The sequence below is a fragment of the Anoplolepis gracilipes genome, chromosome 2 (genome assembly GCF_047496725.1).
Source record: "Anoplolepis gracilipes chromosome 2, ASM4749672v1, whole genome shotgun sequence".
NCBI lineage: Eukaryota > Metazoa > Arthropoda > Insecta > Hymenoptera > Formicidae > Anoplolepis > Anoplolepis gracilipes.
Window position 1 is genome coordinate 155,408 of NC_132971.1, and position 25,284 is coordinate 180,691.

The 25,284-nt window shown below is 29.5% G+C and overlaps 3 protein-coding genes across 7 annotated transcripts; 1 reads left to right on the forward strand and 2 right to left on the reverse strand.

Moving 5' to 3' along the window:
• Nucleotides 1-343: 343 nt before the first annotated feature.
• On the reverse strand, nt 344-5,370 carry LOC140663044 (uncharacterized). 2 transcript variants are annotated; one of them, XM_072886901.1, is made up of 13 exons: nt 5,263-5,370; nt 4,146-4,365; nt 3,729-3,946; nt 3,543-3,616; nt 3,276-3,456; nt 3,063-3,154; nt 2,899-2,989; nt 2,634-2,811; nt 2,392-2,559; nt 1,952-2,253; nt 1,445-1,766; nt 1,176-1,277; nt 344-839 (listed from the first exon to the last, which is right to left on the reverse strand). In XM_072886901.1, exons 2-13 carry the CDS (start codon nt 4,258-4,260, stop codon nt 535-537), a joined length of 2,148 nt encoding a protein of 715 aa, XP_072743002.1. In that variant the 5' UTR covers nt 4,261-4,365; nt 5,263-5,370; the 3' UTR covers nt 344-534. The 2 variants fall into 2 exon arrangements, with proteins under 2 accessions (XP_072743002.1, XP_072743003.1); XM_072886902.1 differs by having other exon boundaries at nt 3,729-3,913; nt 5,263-5,369.
• Nucleotides 5,371-5,830: 460 nt separating this feature from the next.
• Nucleotides 5,831-13,175, forward strand: Corest (REST corepressor). 2 transcript variants are annotated; one of them, XM_072887269.1, is made up of 10 exons: nt 5,831-6,381; nt 6,840-6,908; nt 6,993-7,067; nt 7,151-7,365; nt 8,024-8,206; nt 8,895-9,005; nt 9,515-9,603; nt 10,014-10,188; nt 10,939-11,253; nt 11,408-13,175. In XM_072887269.1, exons 1-10 carry the CDS (start codon nt 6,279-6,281, stop codon nt 11,489-11,491), a joined length of 1,419 nt encoding a protein of 472 aa, XP_072743370.1. In that variant the 5' UTR covers nt 5,831-6,278; the 3' UTR covers nt 11,492-13,175. The 2 variants fall into 2 exon arrangements, with proteins under 2 accessions (XP_072743370.1, XP_072743371.1); XM_072887270.1 differs by lacking the exon at nt 8,895-9,005 and having other exon boundaries at nt 5,832-6,381.
• A 2,581-nt stretch (nt 13,176-15,756) lies between these two features.
• Nucleotides 15,757-25,255, reverse strand: LOC140663241 (uncharacterized). 3 transcript variants are annotated; one of them, XM_072887264.1, is made up of 9 exons: nt 24,852-25,255; nt 22,055-22,377; nt 21,074-21,966; nt 20,043-20,817; nt 19,360-19,774; nt 18,911-19,056; nt 18,629-18,780; nt 18,067-18,456; nt 15,757-17,940 (listed from the first exon to the last, which is right to left on the reverse strand). In XM_072887264.1, exons 2-9 carry the CDS (start codon nt 22,115-22,117, stop codon nt 16,059-16,061), a joined length of 4,716 nt encoding a protein of 1,571 aa, XP_072743365.1. In that variant the 5' UTR covers nt 22,118-22,377; nt 24,852-25,255; the 3' UTR covers nt 15,757-16,058. The 3 variants fall into 3 exon arrangements, with proteins under 3 accessions (XP_072743365.1, XP_072743363.1, XP_072743366.1); XM_072887262.1 differs by lacking the exon at nt 24,852-25,255 and adding an exon at nt 23,105-23,244; XM_072887265.1 differs by lacking the exon at nt 24,852-25,255 and adding an exon at nt 23,170-23,236.
• Nucleotides 25,256-25,284: the final 29 nt, after the last annotated feature.

A 25,284-nucleotide genomic window follows, 5' to 3' on the forward strand; every position in this document is an offset into this window, starting at 1 on the left:
CGAATATTCTATAAAATAGAAACATTAAATGCATTTTTTTCTTTTGTTTTAAAAAGTTTCTCTTGCAACTCGTGAGATAACCATCCAAGTAATAAACAGGAGTATAGGAGGATGGCACAAGCCCAAAAAATACACTTGTAGCAATCACTATGGCAGAGACATTGATGTATCTATGGGCATTTATACATTTTTCAGCTCAACATATGATTGTTTAGAAAGCAATATTTGCGGGCTTGAAAAATATATGAGATGCGAGTAGCTGAATCGAACCCGAGTCTTTCCTTGTTCTTATCAGTGAGCCTATTCAGATCTCACATCTTATGTTACTTTTCACAGTAATATGACTTCATAACGATGTTGGAATTTCGCTCAATGGATACAATGTCAATTGCCACAGAGAAATCCTTACTACGGATAAGTGTGTGACTTAAGCGAGATGATGGTCGCTTTCCAACAAAGGTTTCAATTTTTTATCCTAAAGGCGCGCTCCAATTCCAACAAATAATTGACAATGTAAAAAATCAATTTGAGTATTTACTCGTGCCTAATACCACATATAGATAACAAAGTACTGAAGTTATGTAAGTGAATAGCCGGTATAATGGTGATCACTAAATTCTGTGTAGAAAACTTGGATAGGACATTGTGAAGAAAATTCGGGCCCGGAAAGCTGCCGACTTTATAAAATATTCGCAAATTACACGTTGGATTTGCGGTTTGAGAGCCTTTCCTGAGTTTACACAACAGATACTCAAAAGCCTCTGACAGTTCATTTGCGTTTAGCTCCATGGATGGCAAACTTGCCTCCGTAGTCAAATTACCAGTAGAATTAGACGAACCTGTGTAAACAGAAATTTCATAGTTAAAAAAGTAATTTTTTGATTAAAAATATTTCTTTTAATTTATATAGCAATTAAATTCAAGCATCAGTTAATAAAAAATTATTAACGTAGGACTTTTTACTATAATTATCATCAGTATACAAATAGTACATTTATATATATGTATATAAAGTCATATATAAATTTATATGTAGGTATATAAAAAATTTTGAGAAATATTAGCAATATTTTTACTATCGTTAAAATATTTTTCAAAATTTTTTATTTATCTATACATGAAATGAAAAAGAATATCACATTTTTAAAAAGAACAGTTAGCCAAGAAAAACTTACCAGTAGACATGTAGCATACAATTGCTGAAACATTATTTTCGTAATTCCACCTACGTCTGATGGCTATCCTAAAATTAGCCACACATTTTCCTGTTTCTTCATCTGTAATAGAACATACATAACGATCACACACTCTTCTCAGATAAATAAATGGAAAAATGTACTTTGGTGCAAGTTGAGTTACAAAAAGAAACATAAAAAAAAGAAATGCCTTTCTATTCAACTCGCAACAGATATACGATTTTTTGTTGAATACATTTTACACTCACATTCAAATCGGTTATTATCCCTATGAGCCCAAACGCACCACTCGACTTGAGCACCACGTGGCAAATTCGGTACAACGACATAATCTACAATGGCATTTCTCGTTCTCCTTTCCCATTCCTTTCTCGCGTCCGCTATGTAACTAGAATGAGTCAGGAAACAGATACCTTGTACTATGTCTCGAAGTTTAGCATCCATAGCCTTAACGATGCGATCAATGTGCCTTAATGTTAAACGGCACTGTCGTTTAATGTTCATATCTAGAAGATTCATATTACCAGGTACCAAAGGTATTTGTCCAGCGACTAAAATAACATCACCCACCTATGAAAAAAAACTCATTTTTATCTTAATAATAGAAAAATCATTTTAAATGTGTAAGTATAACAGAAAGATTGAATACATATGTATAAAGCTTAATTTTTAAAATCAATTTTCTTTAAAAATATTCGACAGAAAAATTAATTTTTTACATAAGATTACTTTTATATCGTATTAATTTTACTTACACGGGCAGCTTGAGAATAAGGACCAATATTGGCAGGAGCCCAATGACTTATGCTTTGAACGTGCATCGTATGTCGTTTACAGGCCCATTTATCTCCACAATCTTGACTTTCCTTATACGCTGTCGCGTCAAGCGCGACATGTACATTCAAAGGACATTCTACGCATACACGAACTGGCGGACTTTTCTTACCCAACCAAGAAACATATGCTTCGTTTATAGCCTTGTAATTCGACATATCTTTTATGTACAATGTTACTGCGACGATGTCGGATGTGCGTAGATTTTCGTTTTGAATCAGAGCTGCAATAAGATGGATATATTAAACGTGAAAAAAATTCTACATCTTTTTTTCGCATTTTCAATTACATTTTAAAATAATTGCTAATATTGAATATAATTACTAAGCCAAAAGGTATGTGATTAAGATGTGAATTTTACTGCTTAATTTCTCCAATGCCTCTTCCACAGCAGGTGTGACGTCTGGATGTTTTCCTACAATGCCACCGAACCAAAACCACCCTGTTTGATTTCTATTAACCATCGGCGCGTCTGGATAATCTTCCTCTTCATACAAAATTTCCATTGGACTTGGAGGATGAAATTGACCTGCACATTTAGATTTATATATATTAATATATTACATGTAGATATTTTCCGTGTTTTTTCTTTTCTATACGTACCTGAATTCGATGGTTTTAAATTATTGCTTTCACAAGCGTGTTCCTCAGTTTCGTCCTCTGATAAATTACAGCCATCATGCAGCTCCGGTCCAATGATTTCAGCAATGTAATCTTGTGGTGATTTTATCAAAACAGTTTTTAGTCTTTCCGATAGACTTAATTTCTCCAGTTCTCCATTCTGAAAAGCATAAATTTTTACTTTAACTTTATCAGTGTCTTACAAATAAGTCAATTATATAAATCTACATGATATTCAGAAACTTACATCTTTGTCTTGTAAATGGATTTTTGTAAATCTAAGATATCCTACAGGCGCCACGTCATCTCTCGAATTTACAATACTCTCATAATCGTCACTAAGGCACAAAATAAAATTAAAACAACTGTTATTGAGATTATATATACATAAATGAAATATGTATAACTTACATTACGATACTTTTGGCAAACAAAGGGCAATCTAAAGTAAATGTTTCATATTCTCCTCCTTCTCCACACATGTTCACTCCATATTTTTCTTTCTGTAATAAAATTTCTTTTATTTTTATAAATCATTAAGAATATAAATAAAACAGTTGTTTTTAAATCGAAATTAAAGGATAGAAATGTAGATTAACATATTTGAAAAAATATATGGCTTACTATCTTAACAAGATGAGATTGCATTTCAGATATAGATTTGCCCAAATGTTTAGTTTCAAGACCAAGAGCTGCGACTTTGATTATCACTGCATTAATAGAACTCTGTATCATTTCATTCAACAGTTCCTCCTGGTCCCGCCTCCATAAGTATGATAAAGAAATAAGATTTAAACGACTGCATCTAAAATCACGATTATTCGAAAAAAATTAATAATAGCAGTTATCAATATCAAGATTTATAAAAGAACAAAAATAGATAATAATTACACATTTTCTACACGAATTCGTTGATAATCACTAAAAATAGCACCACTTGACACAGCTTCTATATTTTCACGTTCCTGAAAAAATATTTTAATTATTAAATTATATATAAATATATATATAACTAATATAAACTAAAATACATTATTTGACATCACAAATAAGTAAATATATATATACTTGATTTACCTTTACTGTGTTTAAAAGTTTAAAAAGATCCTCGACTTCATCACTTTCTGTAGGATAATAATATTTCTCTCGAACATTGGCTTTACCAAATGTTGGATAACGATATATGGGCAAGCCTACAGCCTGAGCAATATACTTGATACCTTGATGTCCTACTGTTTGGAACATGAACGAATCGAGCTCATCTGGAAGCATTGTGTTATACCTATGTGTTACATCTGCATAAATTATATTCATATAAATATAAATTACAATTATAATATATAAACATATAAATTATATTATATGTTATATTAATATAAAGAGTATTTCATAATATTATAAATTATATTCAGCTGAAAATTGCTTCAGTTGTATAATGTGCATTAATTTATGATCAAAATATCAATATATCACATAATATATATATCTTAATACCTTTTTCAACAGGATATAAATTAGCCAGAGCCACAATCTCATGACCAGCTGCTATACATTGCATCATATTGAAGCAAGAATCTTTGCCACCGCTAATTAATGCAACAACCCTCATTTTTTTTTTTTTTTTTTTTTTTTTTTGTAGATTGTTCTTGGGGTCTCTTTGTTGAAAAATAATTATGGTTAAAATTAAAGTTGATTTATATTTTTAAATAATCATCTGTAATAAAAATACAAAGAAGATATATACAAGATGACTTTTATATAATATTCATATAAATTAAAAAAAAAATATATATATATATGTACATGGAATACTTTAAATTTATTAAGTATTTGATTAATAATAATAATAATTGTTATGTATATATACAAATTTTAAATTATATACAGAAGAAAATTTTAAATTATATATAGAAAGTAAAAATTGTTTAATGAAACAAAATGAGAATTTAGAGTAACCTTAATTTGTGATAAGAATAGAATATAATAGTAAATGTATCTTATTACCTCAATATATAGCACTGCACATATTTACAATTTATATAATCACGAAGGACAGAGATATATGACTAAGATTTTATAGTAACAATAATAAAACATTTCAGCTATCTATACAGTAAACAATTAATGTGCAATATTAATGACACAATTGAAATATTTAAAAATAAAATATAAAAGACTATGAAGCATCAGTAAAGCATATGTATAAATAGAAAGCTATAAGTAAACAGAATAAAGATATAAACATTAAAGAGAAGGAAGTAAATTATTTATTAATATATGTAATTAGCTAATGAACACAAATTTATCATGAACGATCCAAGGCACAAATCGTAAGGAATGTTAAGGATTTCTCTTATCTTCGATGTCAGATCCATAAATCATGAGGGGTGTAGCGGTAAAGTATGGTTTTATCGCAAAAAGAGCAAACTGTACGTATGTAGATAATGTCTAAAGGATAAATTTTTTGGTTATTACAGAAACGAAAGTGCAAAGAGAGACAAACAACGAAGTGACAACGAACAACGGACTATGTAGCAAAGCGTGAGCATGACAATTACGGTAAAACATGCGGTAAAATCAAAACCAAATTCTCGATAAATGTGATATTTACGTTAAATCGGTGGCAAAAACCCTTCACACAATACCGTCGGCAGCCCATGGGAGACTGTGAAAGACTGATGGGACCATAGATGATAGAAGTATGTGACATATGTGACAACCGTGATAGAAACCACGATGGTAGCGCCACAATGGAATAATATTCGATCTGAGAGCGTCCTACGTAATCGAGATTATTACAAATATTAAAATTACATCTATTAAAATCATCGTAATTGTTTCCTCGGTTCTTTCCAAGTAACGAAACGACTTTGTTCCATTCATCGACAGAGATCGTATTTATTCTTTGTACGAAAATATATCGACAAAATTAACCAGAGCGTCGAGAGACTCGTAGATATAAATTCGCGTGACCGTACATCTCGTGACGTCATCAAAAGACACGAAGAATACTTTGTTTTGATTGGTCGATCAAACGTTGAAACTTTTTGTAGTGTCAAGTAGAGTGCGCACTCTCTATGCTTGTTCTCATCTATGGCTTTAATTATATATATATATATATATATATATAATCTTTCGAATTTCAATACAGAAAATCCGCATTCTCGTTATTCGTTCGTTTAGTGCACACGACATTTGTAAATGAGATAAACTATCATCTCATATTTTTGAAATTGAGCTTCATTATACCGATTATATTTTTGTGCACATCGATTGCGGATATAAAGGAAATAAAAAATTCCACGCAGGGAGAAACCGGGAACGTCGCTCTTGGCAACGTTTATTCAAAGTTGCTTATTATCACGTACGGTGAGAATTGACCCATTTTTCTCAGACGCAATCCGCCGACCAATGAGGTGGCGTGTGGCCATTTTACTTTCGCTACGGTCGCACGAAGCGCCGCTTTGAGGAATTTTAATCGAGTCAGTCGGACACGAACAGTTTCGAGGCGAGCTGTGTAAGCTCCGTCGTACATTGTCCGGGAGGGATTTTCTATCAGCATATCTCGCATCCTGTCACAGCGGTACATTCGTACTCGATTCGTTTAACGGGCAAGCCATCGGCACGATGGTCTTGGCAGAGAGAAACTCGGAAAATGTACGGAACGGTCGCAGATCGCGAGGCCCCAGCCCCAACGCACAGACGGAATCCTCCAGCGAGGAGGATGGAGGTATCACCTATTTTCACCTTATCGATACGCGAGGTCCTGATTATCGGTTATTATAATATATAATTTGCACGGAAAACGTTTAGAGGATTGTTTGAGGTTTATCGAATTAGGATAGTTTCGTCTTAACCGACCATAAAGCTCCGAGATCTTCAAAATACGCGCTTCTCACTTTTTTGTTAAATATCTTTTATAGATGAAATTATTATTTAGAATGACAAACATTCTCTTTTATCTTTATATATATAAAAAAATTTCTTTAAAACAATATTTTTTTATTGTAATAATGATATAAAAATGAAACAACTTTTACATATGAAGATATTAATGAAAAAATAAAGTTACTTAAATGATATATATATATATATATATATATATATATATATATATATAATATAAAAATTTATCATGTATAATTTGATTGAAACATTATCCATATTAACTATATAATGATTTTCAAGTTCCAGCAGAGAAAATAAGAGTTGGACGAGATTATCAAGTGATTGTTCCTGAATTTGTTCCTGTTAATGGTACTTAATTTTTATATATGTATAATTTTATAAATTTAGAATTAAATAACAAAAAACTTGTATTTATTATGTTATATATTTTAGAACGTCGATTGGATCAATGTCCTGATAGAGCATTATTAGTTTGGTCACCAACTACAGATATACCAGATCAAAAACGTAAGTAATGAGAACTTATGCACAAGTCAATTAATTTATATAAACAATTTCTGATCAACTAACATATTTTTTGTTTTTTCTAGTTGATGAATACATTATATTAGCTAAAGAGAAATATGGTTATAATGGAGAACAGGCATTGGGAATGTTGTTTTGGCACAAGCATAATTTGGAACGTGCAGTCCTGGATTTAGCAAATTTCACACCATTTCCCGATGAGTGGACAGTCGAAGATAAAGTATTATTTGAGCAAGCGTTCCAATTTCATGGCAAGAGTTTTCATCGCATTCGACAAATGGTATAATTTTATTTATTTATTTATATTATATAATATTCTATGATATTTGGAGATGTAATTTCTATTTATTACATTCTATAAAAACTAATAATAGTTATATATATTTTTTAACTAGTTATGTTTAGATTTAAATATAATGGAATTTATGGTATTTTAACAGATTGTACTAAAAAAAAGTTACAATTTTGAAGTTATAATGCATACTTTATTTAAACTAATAAAAAATTTTTACATTTTTTTGTAAAGAATATGTTAATATGAAGTATTATTTATTGGAGAGATTTCTCTTGAAAAGTTATCTGATAAAACTTAAAAACATAATAATTGGTTATGTCGCGTTTTTTTTTTTTAATTGATAAAATTAAATGTAAACATAATTACAGGCTAAAAAATTAATGGTAATTTTTTTACATATTACTATTGTGTAATTTAATATAAGATTAAGGGAAAGAGATTTTAGGGAACAAGTATATATGCATTGATATTTTTAAAATTTTATATATATGTAATTAAATTTATAAATTATTTAAAATAAAATTTATACAGTAAAAGACAGAAAAAGAGAGAAAAATATAAAAGAAGAAAAACATAAAATCTTACTCTAATATTTTAAATATTAAGATTTATATAAATGATTTGTGACGATTTATGTATACAGCTACCTGACAAATCTATCGCAAGTCTCGTCAAATACTACTATGGTTGGAAAAAAACACGAAGTAGGACATCATTGATGGACAGACAAGCACGCAAATTGACGAGCGGTTGCAAGGAAGGCGAGAATGGCAGCGAAAACGGAAGCGAGCTTGGTTCCAACACAGATAGCGAGTCTGAAGAAAAAGTAAGGATTTTTTTAACAACTAATTTAAACAATAAAATTTAATGCATGTGCTCTACTTTTTTGCGTAAGAAAACATATTTTTTCCTTTTTTTTTCTTATTTTAAATAATATTTTAATACATCTAAATCTAAAGGCACAAAATTTAAAAGACAGCCTAACATTAAATGCAATAATTGCAGCAAAGGGAGATCTTTGTTTTCCTTAATTCTTTTTATATTCAATTAATTCCTCTCTTTTTCTCTTCAGTCTGTAATAGAGATGTTTCTTTTTGTATAAGCTTACTGTTCTGACTGTTTCACACGATTATATTTCAAATAATAATTATACTGTTGTAACACAAATTAGTTATATGAAGACTAACAGTTTTAAAACTATTTATATAAAAAAAATGTATCCACACGATAATACATTATGATTATAATTATATCAGGTAAAAAAACTATGTTATGCAACATTAATGGTGGCAAGAAAGAAATCATCGTATATAGATATTTTTATGTGCATGTAGGGTATAAAAAATTTATAACATATAAATCTGGAAATTTTACGATATTTTTTCACGCGCGTGATATTAAAAAAAGAAAAAAACAACATTAATCTATCTAAATGTTCTGCACACGTAAGAGATAAGCAATAGTTTAGTTGGACGGTTACGTCGGTATGTGAACGTAAATGTGGAACGTTCCAGAAATGGACGATCCACCGCGGAATACGTCGTGGAAAGAACCAAGCTGTGCCAGGAAGCCAAGGCACTGACGCTAAGGCCCCATCCGACTCGGAAAACGCCCCTCAGGTTCAGGTACTCAACCTAAACCTTACCCACACTCGCATACATAGTATAGTATGCTTCACTACTGTGTTTTGCTACTTCCAATGCATTACGCGGATTATTGCTACACTGGCATAATATATAAATGTTTTCTCTTCAACCAAAAGTCCTCTTAATATTGAAATTGATAGGCTGAAACCTTACTGAGAAAATAAAAATAGAGTAGAAAAGTTTGGAAATATGTATATATATATATATATATATATATGTATATATATTTATGTGATATTTAGAATATTATGGGATATTGAGCTCGGTTGATTTGATCAATACTTGTGAATAATTGAGTCAATTTTGTTAAAGTATAAAAATATGCACTTGTTTGTAGAAAACGGAACACAAATTATTTTGATAACTTTCTTCCAATTCACTTTAATTCAGTTTGCATTCAAGAACAGACTAAATGATAATTACAAACTATGAAAGGGGGGGGGGGGAGGATATCAAAATTTTTTTTTAAAGGGTGTTATGTGTTGTAGGGCTCGTGTAGCAACTGTGGCGTTGCATGCCATAGTGTTCGTGCGACGCCCAAAGGACACGCGTGTCATAGCTGCTATCTACATTGGAGGTCAGTGAACGTAACGTAAATTAAATTAACTCAATTTAATTAATGCCAATGTTAGCAAAAAAATAAATCTACGCAACTCATTGTCAGTAAGCAGCTGGGAGGATATTCATATGAGAAATAAATCGGAATAGTTGGAACAGTCCTTGAAAACTCGTTTGTTTAATTTTGACGATAATTTTTTTTTACAGAGATATATATATATATATATATATATATTTATTTATTTATTGACATTTTTCAAGCAGACTTATGAATATCCTCGGAAAAACACTTATTCGGTGTAATCATTTTAATTTACATCCCCATTAATGATTTCCAGTTGATTTTAGTGACATTGAGACACAATATAGATTAGCCTCATATGCCCATAGTTTTGAAATTAGTTTTAAAAATATTTTTTGATGATTTAGGCGCACCGGTGTAGCGAGACCGTTAACTTCCATGCCGGGTCGTACGAATAAAAGAAAGCCACCTCGGGGTTTGGTTGTGAATCACGATGATTTGGCGGCTTTGGCTGGTCAACCAAACCAGGCCAACAACAGTTTGCAAGCGATCGACACTGAAATCGTTAGCCTAAAGCGTCAAGTATGTTGATGAGAAGAAATGAAAAGTTTTCGTAATATACGTCGTGTGGATACATTTCCCTTTTATTTTCTACAATTATAAATGAATGACGATTATACGAATGCTCGTATTTCATACTACTAACATGAAATGTGGATATGTCAAATTGAAATTTATTTAATACTCTTATGTAAGAGTAAGACTTTTAAAAAATAAATATATAAGTAAAAATAAACTTATATTAAAAAATAATTGATAGAATTAATAAAAACCAATGATTAAAGATTGTTAAAAAATTGTTACCAAATGATATATAGCATTATCAATTAATGTGTAGTAAAAATATAAGACGTTTCGATATTCATTTGTGTTTCTTCAGCCACTTTATATTATAGAATTAATTCAAACATAAAATGATTAAAAAGACACAAGTGACCATTGAAACATCCTACGTTTTTATTATGTTAACATTAATTGACAATGATATACATTATTTAGTAACAATCGTTAGTGCTTGTACTGGTCTTTATTAATCCTATCAATAACATTTAAAAAAATTTAAGATTGTGATCATTCAAACGTTTTCGTCATATATATATATATATATATATATATATATATATATTTATATATATGATGAAAACGTTTAAATATATATATATTGATATTGATATATATTATTTCTAATTAAATTATCATTATACTATTTACATGTAATTATGTATTGTGTAATTTATGTATGTTATATAATTTATTCGAAATATATCGCAGATACAAGCCAACAAACAACAAGTAAGCGCTTTGAAGCGAAAGACTGCCGATGGTATCGATCATCTACGACCACCGGAGGTATCAAGCCGTATAAATGCTCGTTGGACAAATGATGAATTGTTATTAGCCGTTCAAGGTATCAGAAAATACGGAAAGGATTTCGCCGCGATCGCTGAAGTTATCGGAACCAAAACCGAGGCACACTTACGATCATTTTTTGTTAATTATAAACGGAGATATCGTTTGGATGAGGTTCTAAAAGAATTCGAGGCTGAAAACGGCCCTATAGTGATTGAGGATGAAAAAGAGGAAAAAGTATGTTTTATATTATAACAATACACATTTTTTTATATACATTCTTGTTGCATATAAAGAATATTATAGGAATTGTGGATTAAACTTTTGAACTCTCTTCATTTTGCTATCTTGCATCGAATTAAATAAATAATTTAACGAAATTTTTCCACAGATGGATGTTGACCCATCAAATGATACTGCAGAATCATCTCAAAAGGGAAAAACTTCTACTGGGCCTGGACAAGTTACTAAATAACAAATGAATACAATCTCAAGTACAAAGCAAGAAAAGAGTAATTGCAGGCTTAGCGATAACAATCGATAATCGAAACATATTTGATCAAATATAATTTTTATCCTTTTCTTCTTATTTGATTGTCATTTTATCTATTATGGCGTAAAATTCGCGTATTTATTTTAAGAATCTAAATTTGAATGATAGTATAATATGATGATAAGTCATATGTATAAATTATATATAAAATTACATGAAAATGACGTTATCTTAATCAAGATAATCCTATAACATGTCTTTAATATCTTATATTTTTTGTATCTAAGGCTGAAAATCAATTATTTATCATTTATAAAGACATAGTATTGCATAATGTCAAAAATGAAGTTTACACTAAGGGTACATTAAAAAAAAAAAATATATATATATATATATATATATACATATACATATATATATTTAGATGTAGCCATAAAATGCTTCTCACAATATGCATGCACTGTACATAGTATCAGGTATAACTTACATAAAATTTACAAGTAAATCTTCAATATTGTTTTCGTGAATAGTATATTACATGTAGAAGATTAGTTTTCTCTCTTGTATGTTATTTAAGCATAATATTTCATTGGTTTTGAGCTAATGTGCATATAAATCTTAGGATGATACAAGATAAGAATTGATCTCATTTGAGGAAAGCGCTATAAGATGATGAATTATCAAACACATAAAAGTGTTATATAGGATTCTACGGATTAGAAATAACGTGTAAAAGTGTTCTAATGAATTGCAAAGTGTTCAAGTGTTTTAGTGTTCCAATATATTTAATGAGGGTTTTGCCATGCAGTAAAGCTGCTACATTTTGTACCAGTTTCACTTCTCGTGTATATTTTGTATCATTTATGTGTCTTCTAATTAGTCTTATAATTTTCAATAGTTTTGACGTTTTTCTCTTCTTTTATGAAAATTTTCTATAACTCTTATTTTTCAAAGTCTGCTAGTGGCAATATATATAATCAACGACGTTTGATAATTTTTCGATTAACGATTACGCACGCGCGCGAGAATAATATATGTAAAAAAAAGATATCAGGCGTATTTAAATGTACACACATCTTTCTTTTTACAATAAATTTGACATTTAACTTACTGTTCTTTATACTTGAAAAAAAAGACTCAATTCTATATAGCAATATAATCACAATTTTTATGTATAATAATATATCAATAATTTTTCACATTGTAAGAAGTTAGTGACTGGAAAGCAGAAGAGTATATTTCGAAATTAATTTCATGAAAAACGTACACAAGTATTATAATCTATTAAAAATTATGTTATTATAATATATAAATAATGCCGCCGTGTAATTTAATAAAATGTATTAATACACATGTGTAACAAAATGTATACATACACATGTTATAAGAAATTACTGTGGTGAAAAGATACTACGCGTGCCTGCAAAGAGATTCACAGAGGTTTTATAAAGCGATGATGCATGCTTTCGCATAGTTTCTGCATGGAAGCTCTGAGTTTAATTATACATTTCTATTATAAATCTATTTATATTGATAAGAACACTCCAAGTAATAATATAAAGAGCGCACATTTTGAAATTTTATTTACAAAATTGATAGCAATTAAGTATTCATGTTTTCGTGTATCCGTATAATGTAGATAATATATGCCAAACTATTTACACAACTGCACCAGCTTTCTGTTTATGGAACATATAGTGGTATGATAATGAGCGACGATACACATATACGAAAGAAAATAGAATATAAGAGTATATGATTTAGATGCAATGCAATGCATATGCTAAATCGATTATTATGTTTTTTTCTTTTATTTTTGACACTGAGGTGCCTTGATATCATCCCTTTTGTGATGCAGAGTACGTGAAACTATCGCATACGCCACTTGAAAATCTCATTGTTTGAACAAGCAGTGTCTATTGACATATTATTGCATGTTCAAAAAATATCAGTAAATCCAATGCTACTCTTATTACACATATATTTTTCATGACAAAACATGTATATAGTTGATAATTGGTATTTAGATCAAATGCTAACAATAAATTAAATATGTAAATCTAAATTGAAGATATAGGTAGACAGAAATTTAATTTCTCAAACTTAGATTTAATTTTGATAATAATAGTAACAAAATCATTAAATAGATGTCTATTAATAGATATCTAAACAGCAAAAGAATGCTGTTCAAATTATGTGTACAATTGTACGTATATCTTTTGCGTGTTTCGCAAGATCTCAATCACGATCAACTTACATTAGCAGAATCACATTTTCTAAATGAAAGCGTATCTTTTTTCACATACGTAAATACGATAATAAAATAATTTAAATCGCTTCATCCTACGAAAAGTTATAGAAAGTTAATTATTTTAATTAAAAAAATGATACTTTTTAAATATCAATAAAATTGTCATATTGACGGAATATATGATATAAAAAAAGATGATATGTATGCGTGTGTGTACGAAACATATATAAATATATTATTTATATAATATATAATTATACATAATATAATATAGCTAATAAATAGCTGATATATAACATAAATAAATAACATATTTGTATTCTTGTATATATACAGAAACAGGAATGCCTTAAAATACATAAATTTAAGTGCATGTCAGAGCATGATTCATCAGAGTGAAAAATTTATATATATATATATATATGTATCAGAATATATATATATATATATATATATATATATATATATGTATCAGAATATATATATATATATATATATATATATATATATATATATATATACTGATATATATGCATAAATTATGTAAAGGCATTCCTGGCGCAATGTGTACATACTTGTATTCACAATCACTGATAAGAATGATATCTCATACAAACGCAATAGATCTTAACAATTGAAACGATAAAGATAAAAACGAAGACATTAAGTGTGTTTTATCAGAGTGAAAGCTATCGTTTGTATTGAAAATGATTCTGTAGTTAGATAAATTATTAGTTGATATGCGATGGCGCGCATTATTGTCGAGATTTATAAGAAATTGATTTTGTATGAAAAATTTATTTCTGTCGTCAATTTATTTTTTTCCAAAATATTAGATTTTCGCATCTTTGCGAAATGTTTTACAAAGAGATTAACGTATACATTACATTTTATTTATTTTCACATTGTTTTTTCGTCATATTACTCTTAGATATATTTTTATGTACTCGCGCATAATATCTTTTTAGGAATTTATAGTAAGAAAATATTCGAGGGTATTAATGTAAACAATAAGGGACGGGGTATCGTGTTATGTAATTATAGATTTGATACAAGAGTATGCGTACACAGATTCCGTAATTAGATAATTTATCTCATGTAAAAAACAAGAATTTAATGAAGTAAATCTTTGCTGTACGTATAACATACTTGAAATTGTTTCAAGAATATCGCAAAAATATTAATTATAAATTAATCTAAGTCTTCGCTATCATCTGTAGTGCAGACGTTTATAAAAAAATTAAAATTATAAATTATTGAAATTGAAATTATTTGTCATTATGTACGAATGCCTATGTTGTATATAACGAGAAAAAATCATTTTGCAAAGATAAAAACAACTCGTAGTATTATAATGTAAATGTATAAAGATTGATAAAACCTAATATTTGTTTATACACATTTCTAGGAATGTGTGTATCGCACGTTTGGCTACCTGTAAGCTGTACACATGTAATTAATTAAATATGTTTTACGCATTGTGTGCGAGAAATTGTAAAATTATTTATTTCTTATATTTTCTTTCGAAGATATAATTAGAGCTGTTACCTATTAACTGATAGACTCTCAAGATATAATGTATAAAATCTTTCAAACATTCATAATCGGTTTTCTAATTATGTATGAGTTAAATCTTTCATTAATCGTATAATTTTAATCTAGAAAATCCATAATAATCTTTTATTAATTATTGGCACATTCTTATCATTTTTTACTTTTATTCTTACTTTGATCAAATTATACACACTGGTTCGTGGAAATAGTTTGCGATAATTACAAATGCAAAATGGACAAATCTGATTAAAATCTATATCAATCAATTAGAAAGTATTAATTAATGTTATTGTATTAATCTCACTCAATATTATATATTGATGATTGCCCACAATTCTGCTGTTACATATTCATGTTCTTTATATATAAAAAATTAGTATGAAAACTAAGTAGAAAATCCATTTTAATAGACAGTGATCTTTTTATATTTTTTTTATTTTTTATTTATTAATAATCCATGCTTTCGGCTTCCGGTTACAATTGTTCATTTTGTTTGTGTTTTTTTGTGTAGAATATAGAATATAAGATATAATACTAATAATAATAATAATAATAATAATAATAATAATAATATAATAATAAAGATAATAATCCTAAATTCTTAAGTTCCTGCCTTTCCATCTTGTTATGAAAGTGATCTTTTTATAGATTAAAAAGTTGAGATATATGCTATTAACTGATCAGTTTTTTTACATAAAAGTTGTATTATCTTAAGGTACTGTAGATAACTGAACTGATTTAATTTTACGATTTCAAATGTGAAGCGCGGATGCTTGAGAACAATTCTCGCTGTTGTACAACAATATCTCTTTTCCGCGCTAGATATTCCATGTCTTTCAAATACAAAACTACTTGCAAATCATCGTATCTGAAACCAGCTTTTTCTCGAAGTTTCCTGAAATGTCTCGCTTGTATCGCATATGTGGCATCAAGATGATCATCGTGATTATCGTTCGAAGCATCGTAAAGAAAGAAGCACATGTTTAAAAATTTAGATTCCTCTCTGTAAAAACTACTATCGTCATGTTTGAATGGATTCTCGATCGTCGCGTTAAAATCAACGTTTTTGTGTACAGCACGTGTGAAATATCGTATAAAATCCACGTCATCGTCAGCAATCGATTCGAGTCGAATAACGTCCGATAAGAGTTGTTGATACGCAATCTCTTCGTGTTGCACATGACAAATTGTGGAATCAACGACGTGTTCGAACATGCGTTGCCTCTGCAAAGCAGTCGATACGATCTCACGTATCTCGGGAATTTCATCTTTTAATAGAATCAAGCAGCATCGCTTAATTGTTAATCTGTTACTATTCCCCAGCTCTACGTAACGATAGAGCGTAAGTTCGATGTGTTCAGCTGCTGTCAGTCTCACTGATTGCTTCTCATTCATACATACGTTAAAAACATATAACAACGTTTGATTTATCAACGTCTCGCTCTTGGAAAAAGCTAAAATCAATGAATTTCGCACACGAATCATACTCGAATCAGTTGTCTCATTCAACTCTTCTATTACCTTGTCAAACTCCAGCTCGTTACTTTTTAAACTAGCATGCTTTATAGTGTTCAACGTGAAAGTTACTGTTTCGTCAAATAATAATTGGTGACGATTATTATTGCTCATCGATATCAAGTACTTGAGAATAAATTCGAGTAAATAAACGCAATGCGACAAACCATTTAAGAATTCGATACATTGTTCCGCACAATTTGAATTCAGAATATCGTGTATCATTTGTCGCTCATCAGGATTATCAAAGATTGCTGGCCAGTCAAATTCAACATGCAATTTCAAATGCATCGCGTATAGTCGCGTTCTATATCCAATATATTGAAAAAATCCTGGTTGGATCTTTTGCGACGATACTATACATTCAATTATCGGTAAACTAGGTTCAAAGTAAAGTTCTTTGTAGAATAAGCTCATCGGAGATAACAAAGGTGATTCCTGTAAAAACAATGTTTCCAGCACATAACATGGTTGTGCAGCTTCTTTTTGTTCATACATATTATTCCATATTTCTGATATAAATGCGTATTGATATTTCCAATAAGATCCATTACCCATATAATTTTCAGCGAAGAAGTGCTGTGTGTCTTTAAAATTATAAATCAGCTTTTTTAATAAATATCTATAAGTTAATAAGTATCCATGCGACATATTAATGTCTTGACAAATAGTTACTTTTGCAATCGCGTCGTCTGTTTCACAGATATTCTTGACAGGCGTAAAAGCAGTGTACACTTTAGCTGCTAGTTGTCTAATATACATCATTGGATTACCTAGGAAAGAACACAACAACAGAAGTTTGACTTTCGTTATAAATACAATCGCCGCGGGATAATCGTCGAGATAACAGCCGCTCGTTGACAATTTTGACAACAGTACCAGGATATACGCGACGCTTGAGTAAGAACGTAACGCCGCGTTTGAAGTACCGCGTATCTTCGACACGTCTCGCAGCTGCGTAAACATGCGACTCGCCAGTGTCGGATAATGCGTAACGAAATGATTGACGGAGTAACCGTAGCCAAAATCCAACTCTTCGTCCAAGCTTCTCCCGGAACATTGACCCACCAATCTCGGCACCACCGCGCCATACAATTGCAAACTTGCGTTCCTGAAATGGCATATATGTGTATAGAAACATGAAAAGTGATGAATAGAAATATATAAAGTTCGTCAAAATATATAAAAGAATAACTAAATAATAAAATTAAGAAAATTACGCATTGCGTTGTTTTACCTTACGGTCCAAACGTCAGATTTCATGTACTCGAAGCACGTTAAACAAATGTCCTCCATGTACGGGACTAATTGCGCGTGCATTTCCTTGTCAACAACCAACGTCCGCAAAAAGTACAAACGTTTCGCCCACGGTGAGTCCTGTCCGGGCTCTACCTCTCTAACGGCCGTCATCGAAAAATCTTTCAGCGAGCGTAATAACATCTGTACCGCGAAATGGACTGTAGGTCGATCTCTCCGATTATCGCTGACGACCAATCTGTGAAACATAATCGACAATCCGGCACCTCGTCGTGTTAAGTATAACAATTTCTCCGCGTTTTCCTTCTCCAACAAACTGGCCAAATATGTTCTCGGAAGTTCGGAGTATTCCTTTCGGCCGTATAAACGTCTAAAACATTGTTAATTTATGTAGACAATTGTTACAGAAAATAGATAATCATTAATTGATTATTTATATTTTATATACCGTATGATTTTAATGATGTGCGCTTATATTGCAATGAAATTAATACCTTAACTATTTACATTATATTAAAATTTTATTAAAAGAGAATCTTTACCTGGCTAAATTCGCAATCGCCACTCCAGCAGATTCCACTACGCCTTTGTGTCGACATTTCAATAGTACCGTAACAATAATATCCATAGAATCTTTTACTTGCGCATTCGACTGCATCAACATCCCGATTTCACTGACAATCTCGCATGATACCTATAAAAATTGTACTATATATATTATTGTAACTGTATATATTTTATTATTGGATTTTATTAATTATATAAAACTATAAGGTATTAGTTTATTATGATGTTAAACTAATTATATACAAGTGCTTATATACCTTTAAGGACATCCAAATACACGAGATAAGCACTTGATGTGCCGGCGATAATTGCAATTCGTCATAATTATTAGAAGTCTCTATTTCACTGGTCTTAATCTTTTCATCGATAGCTAATCCCATTTCCGCAAACGAAGACGAATAAACTAAATACAATTTTACAAATTGTAAAATTACATAATATATTCTCTCTCTTATTATCATAAATAATAATTTATTACTAATACTGACATAAAGTAACCAATTTTAACTTTAAGCAATCTTAATTAATCAAAAACATGTTTCTTAACATGATTATCATCATTAATTATAAATTAATTATAAGTTAATAAATTATTACTTATTCTTGATAAAAATAATTATTGATCTAGGTTTAAATTTGATGATAGTAATAGCTATATATAATGTACTTTGCATAGTTAATATTATTCATAGATATTTTGTAATACCTGTATCTGATGCTTTTGTGAACATAGATAAAAAGAAGTTGGTGGCTTCTTTCAAAAGATTTAGCATTTCCTCTGTAAATTGCAATGTTAAGATCCAATTCTCTGGGCCAGCACGAAAAGTGATTGACAGCAAAGCAGTTAGCACACCATAAAAAGGTCTATTCTGGACAATAGCTTTCAGAATATCACATTTCATCTGTGCTAATTGACATTGAGCTTCATACAATAAAAATTCTGAGTAACTCGAATAAGCGAGAATATTATTATATTCACTATGAGAAAATGTTGAATCTACATCTTCATGATGTTCATTCAAAGGCAACCAGTGTGCCATTATCTTTACGAGAGCTGCTCCACTTTCGATTTTATAAAACTTGGAAGAGTTGCAGTGTTCCCATGCACAATTATAGAGTATCTATAAAAAGAGATTTTCTCATAAAAATTCAAAGATTACCTTTGGTTAATATTGGATTTTTTCTGAATAAAGATATACTATTAATATAGTTTTTGAGATATAAAAATTGGAAAAGGTTGAAAATTTACACAAAAAACTTTTGTAAGTTAAATTATATTAGATAAAAATATATTCTTTAATTTGCCACTTCTTTTTAAAATTTCTTTTACCTTGCAAAATGTAAAACATTCAAATATAAGTACGTAATATATTATAATAGATTTCTTACACGTTTTTCCGTGACTGATAAAATATCTTTTTCAAAATATTCCAAAATAAGGGTAGTAGCTAGTTGTCTGACGTCAAGAGCAGAATCTAATACGAGTCTTAGTAATAGAAACAAACTGTCTTTGTCAGTAAATTTCCAACTATTTGTGGTCTTCAAGTGCTTGTCGATCGCCGTGATGTAACGAAGGCATTCTCTATGATGGGCGCAGCTGTCGTGCGAATTCCCATTCGTGAAAGACAGCAGTATTTTGTATAAATTTAAAGCAAGAATTTTGCGTTGGTAACACGAACCAATTTCGAAGCAATCCAAAAAATATTCGTGCAGCCATTCCATAAACTCAGAGATGGACCGCACATCAACTGCTTTAATGCTAATCACTTTTAAGACATTTGAGCATAATATTTTGAAATATTTCATTATCCCTTCTCTCATGAAAATTGTTGCGGCGTTAGCGTTAAACCATAGAAATTGTTTTAGTTGAAAAAATGGATCCACTTCGTTTTTAACGTCGATCATATCGGCAGCACGATAACAAAGAACAACGAAAGCGTTTAATCGTACTATTTCCTCTTTGTTGTTTGTGTAATGATCCATTTCATGCGTTCCTGGCAGTTCTATACGTAATTTAGCGGCCATTCTTTGCAAATGCGAACGAAAGAAGTATCCCTGCAAATCGCCACACAATTTCCATAAAAACAGCAAGATGTTCCTATGCTTTTCTATGGTCGGTTCGAGCCAGTATTTGAACAATGATTGAAGAGCATTGTGATCTTCACTGTAAAAAAACTACGATTTAAAACATGCTTTAGTACTGTACAATATAATTGAAATAAATAGAGAATATCTCTTATACATTAAACATAAAAGGAATTATAAATACTAAAGAAAGCTTTTTTGGTATACTTGTATAAGTCTTAGAAATAGAAAAAAGAATAAATATAATAATTATATGATATAATGAATAAATATAAGATTGATTATTATCAAGAGAAAAAAGGGAATCATTGTAATATAAAATCCTGCAAACTTACTGCTCTCCTGAATCCCAACGATTAATAATCAATTTCATAATTTCTCCGAACGATTTCTTCCATTCATCCTCGCTGACTTTCCTTAAAATTGTCAGGTATAATTTCGTACTGGCAGGACGTAAAGAATTTTTTGTTAAACTAATACACAGATCATATAAATGTTTATTTATCGTAGCACCTGCAATATCCCACACTTGATAAATTTCTGTCAGAATAATATACTTAATTTCGTTTTGCCATGGTATATTTAAAATGCAATCAGAAAGTATATAGCTTGTATAACTTTCTGTATACTTCATTGACATTATCCGTAGATACATATTGAAAATTTGTGCATTTTGCTTGCATATATCATTGAGTGCATTTGACCAATTAGAGAATATAATAGCCTCCAATTTTCGTTCTAATATACAATTGTCCTTGTACCAAAAGCGCATATCGGTTATCTGCTTCAATTTTTTCAACCATACATATAATACTTTGTACGCAAAGTAAGAATATCTCGTATATTTCATACAGTTTTCGAATATTACGTCAAACATAAGTAAAAAAGCATCGTATTCAAGATGCATCTTTTTCCGATTCGTCAGCAGATATCCATAGGCGTTCAATAACTTGAACAGTTTGAGATCGGAAACGGTATACCATCTTTCGAGGAAGCACAAATCATGGGAATCCAGTTTTTGAAAATGCATTACGGTGTCTTTGAGACACAATGGATCGCAATGCGTCGAAAGCAAAGCATAGAACGCATGACACGCCAACAGGACACGTTCATTCCCCAATTCAGAATTACTACTGACTATCTCTATAATGTATGTCAGAATCTTCTGGCATTCTTTCACGCTTTTTCCCGTACAGGGATCGTGCAAAGATGTAGTGCTTATCAATTTCTGAAAAAAGAAGATAACAATAATATTGCTAAATGTATAATAAAATTAAGACAAAATATTTCATTAAAATAGCGAACAGAATACTAACTCGAAAGATCGGTATATCGTCTTGACAGTTTTGTAATTCATTAAACGTGTCGTCCAGTTTCATGTTTTAAAGCATTTAAGGAGTGTCTCCCTTATTTCATAAAGTAAAAATAACGCGACAATAGTTTGCGATTTAATTTATCTTTCTCATGAGACTTTTATTTCATATGTCTCTTGGGAATAATAAATATTAAAATATTTTTAGTTTAGTGTAAATTTTTGCTCGTCGCTTGTAAACTGAGAACTTCTTGGTTCTTCTTATCGAGTTGCTCTGGCAAATCAGATCTTTCAGAATTTTGCGTCCCACCGTCGAGGTAACATATCCTGCAATTAACGGAAAATAATCACGTTTTTGAGCAATACTAATCAAAGAAAGAAAGAAAACGAGAGAAGATAATGTAAGAGTAATCGAGCTGTGATCAAAACCGCAAAAAGCTATGCGACGAAGTTATAAAATATTTTATGAGAAAGAAAAGTTATATTAGTTTAAGTATATATAGTATATAAAAGCATGTGTTTGAAATAACTATCAGATTAGCTTAGTATACTTAAGATTATATATTGAGAAAAAAGAATTTCAAAACCGCTTTACAGAGTTTTTGCGAAATACCGGTTAAGGATAATAGAATGTCGCAATAAAACCATTGTCCTGTGTTATTTTTAAGCACCTTGTTTATTACATGATTCAACAGAGAATGAAGATAACAATGTAAAGTCAAGAAAACATCCGTGTGAATAATGTAATTAATTGTTTAACAGTTAATATTAATAATTCAATTGTAAATTGCTATGAATGAAATACGCAATTGATAGATTAGTATCTTATGTTTCCTTTGGTTCTTCAGGAACATACCCCCCCTTCTCTATTTGCTCTTTGAACTTCAAGTAATCTCTCTTACGATCAAAGTGTTTCACCTGCATAACAGTGGCATAGAAAAATTGTTAGATAATTAAACAAAAAGTTCTATTTTTTTTTACCATCAATGTTAAGTACATACTAAACATACTCTTCGAGAAATATTGTGAAAGGATTCTTATCTACGATACATACCCATTGAGATGGGCAAAATTTTTCATATTGTTTTCTAAATTCTGTACACTCCACTTGAGACTTGCCTTCGTCCAAACATCGCCAATATTCATCTCTGCGGCTCCAGCAATTCAAACGATCTTCTTTATTTGGGAAAGACATTCTGTAACATAAATATGAGCAAAGTTACTTAAACATGTATTTGTTTCTTGTAATTATTTTACTTAACTAATAATTTATTTCTTTTCTAGGAATATATAAAAATTATACATCAAATAGACAAATATGCAAAAAAAATTTATGAATTTTATAGGTGAACTTTAATGTGTATGATAAATTTTATTCAATTTGATGTAAAAAGTTTAGATTAACATATTTTCCGTAAATTATGACAGCAACGTGTACATATAGGAATATACTTACCTATAGCGCTTAATTTTTATATTTTGGAGTAATTTTATCAAAAATTCACTCACTCACTTTTAAACTACAGAGTCTTTAATACATAATAAAATATACAAACGTATGATAAATGAAATAAAAGAGAAAGAGACATATATTGAATATATATTAAATATATGTAAATATTTGTTTTTATTAGAATTTTTATAAGAAAAAACTTATTTGAATTAAAGTGAAATCAAAAATTATTATTTAATTATTTCAAAAGATTTGTTTTAATCTAAATCATAATAAGAAAATAAGCTGTTATTATATTCTTAAACAAAAAATATTTCCAAATGTTGTATTAATCTTGTTTTTGTTTATTCTCTCTCTTTTTTCTTATTTTTTTATCAAAACTTACACAATATCGTATAACATATAAATTTGTCGAAAATGTATTTCCTCATAATCACAAACATTAATAAACTAATAAATTCTTTGTATCAATTTTACTAATATGATAAAATATAACATATCGTTTAGTCAATCTTGCAATAATCAATTAACATTTTATATAGATGTAAATATACTTCATAATATCATGATATTGTTAAAAGTAAAAAACTACAAAAAATTATAATGTAAAACATTTTAATTATGTATCACATTATAAATTATTACAGGAAAAAATTGAATATAAATCCAATAAAATTTTTATAAAAACAAGTAAAAAGTGTTGTAAATATATTTTTTAGTTCAATTGTTAAGAAAGTACAAGTTATTAAAAACTTTATCACATATGTACAGATATATATTTCTCTAATTTATAAATATTGCAATAGATATAATGCATAATACATATAACAGAGAATTATGAAATATTTAAAGGAAACAATTACACAATCTTCTATATAGTATACAGATCACATCTTGCTGTTACTGTCACTTACTAACTAGCTTTAGTAAAATTTACTTAAAGTTTATTTTTGACTGTATAAAAATAGATTTTTGAAAAAAGTATATCACACATGATCTGCTTATGTAACCAAATCTTTGGAAAATATGATGACATTAACTTAACGAGAAATTATCGCAAATGTAAATCGTCATTATATTACATTCTAATTATATAAATAATAATGTTTCAAACAAGCAAAATAATTTTTCTTCTAATAATATAGTATAACCTCTAAGATTAGAATTATGAATACAATTGTAATGTTATGTAAATGTGATAAAAGATTAAGTTATAAATTGCATAATATTTGAACATTGCAAGATTATTTGTCTCTTCATATTCCATAATATATATTTATCGGATATACATTAATAAATCTGAAATGATTTAATATAATTTACGCATCGTATGGAAGATTCGACTAACCTGACTTTAGTTGTATCAACGGTGTGAAAAAACAACAGCTGATAATAATTCGTGCTATGTGCTATCTATATAAAATATAAATCATCCAATCATTTAATTTTGCTCGTAGATCAAAAGTGAACTTTGTTATATTGTCGATGATTTTTAACAGCTAAACCTGCCGGTCAATCCATCAGCTGTGAAGGTGATGTGTGGTGTTCATTGTTCATTCCATATGTAACTTGCATAATCTTTAATTATAATAAATAATATACTTATTTAATGGTTTTACCCCATCGAATAATTTTTTAAATTAACAATTCTTGCGCAAGGCAATTTTTTTATAATCATTTGGTGTACATATATAAAGCAAATAAGAGAAAAGAAACTAAGGAGGGAGCAAAGAGTAAAAGATTTGAGAAATGGAAACGGATATGCTAAGTAGGTACTCAAG

Excerpts from the sequence above, each read along its gene's own strand:
- Corest (XM_072887269.1), top strand. The coding sequence starts at position 6,279 with ATGGTCTTGGCAGAGAGAAACTCGGAAAATGTACGGAACGGTCGCAGA. Across the intron at positions 6,382-6,839 it reads CTCCAGCGAGGAGGATGGAG|TTCCAGCAGAGAAAATAAGA; the intron begins GTATCACCTATT and ends ATGATTTTCAAG. Across the intron at positions 6,909-6,992 it reads TGAATTTGTTCCTGTTAATG|AACGTCGATTGGATCAATGT; the intron begins GTACTTAATTTT and ends TATATATTTTAG.
- LOC140663241 (XM_072887264.1), bottom strand. The coding sequence starts at position 22,117 with ATGAAACTGGACGACACGTTTAATGAATTACAAAACTGTCAAGACGAT. Across the intron at positions 19,057-19,359 it reads CACAAAAGCATCAGATACAG|TTTATTCGTCTTCGTTTGCG; the intron begins GTATTACAAAAT and ends AATTGTATTTAG. Across the intron at positions 18,457-18,628 it reads GCGATTGCGAATTTAGCCAG|ACGTTTATACGGCCGAAAGG; the intron begins GTAAAGATTCTC and ends ACAATGTTTTAG.
- LOC140663044 (XM_072886901.1), bottom strand. The coding sequence starts at position 4,260 with ATGAGGGTTGTTGCATTAATTAGCGGTGGCAAAGATTCTTGCTTCAAT. Across the intron at positions 1,767-1,951 it reads CTTATTCTCAAGCTGCCCGT|GTGGGTGATGTTATTTTAGT; the intron begins GTAAGTAAAATT and ends TTTTTTTCATAG. Across the intron at positions 1,278-1,444 it reads GGATAATAACCGATTTGAAT|ATGAAGAAACAGGAAAATGT; the intron begins GTGAGTGTAAAA and ends GTTCTATTACAG.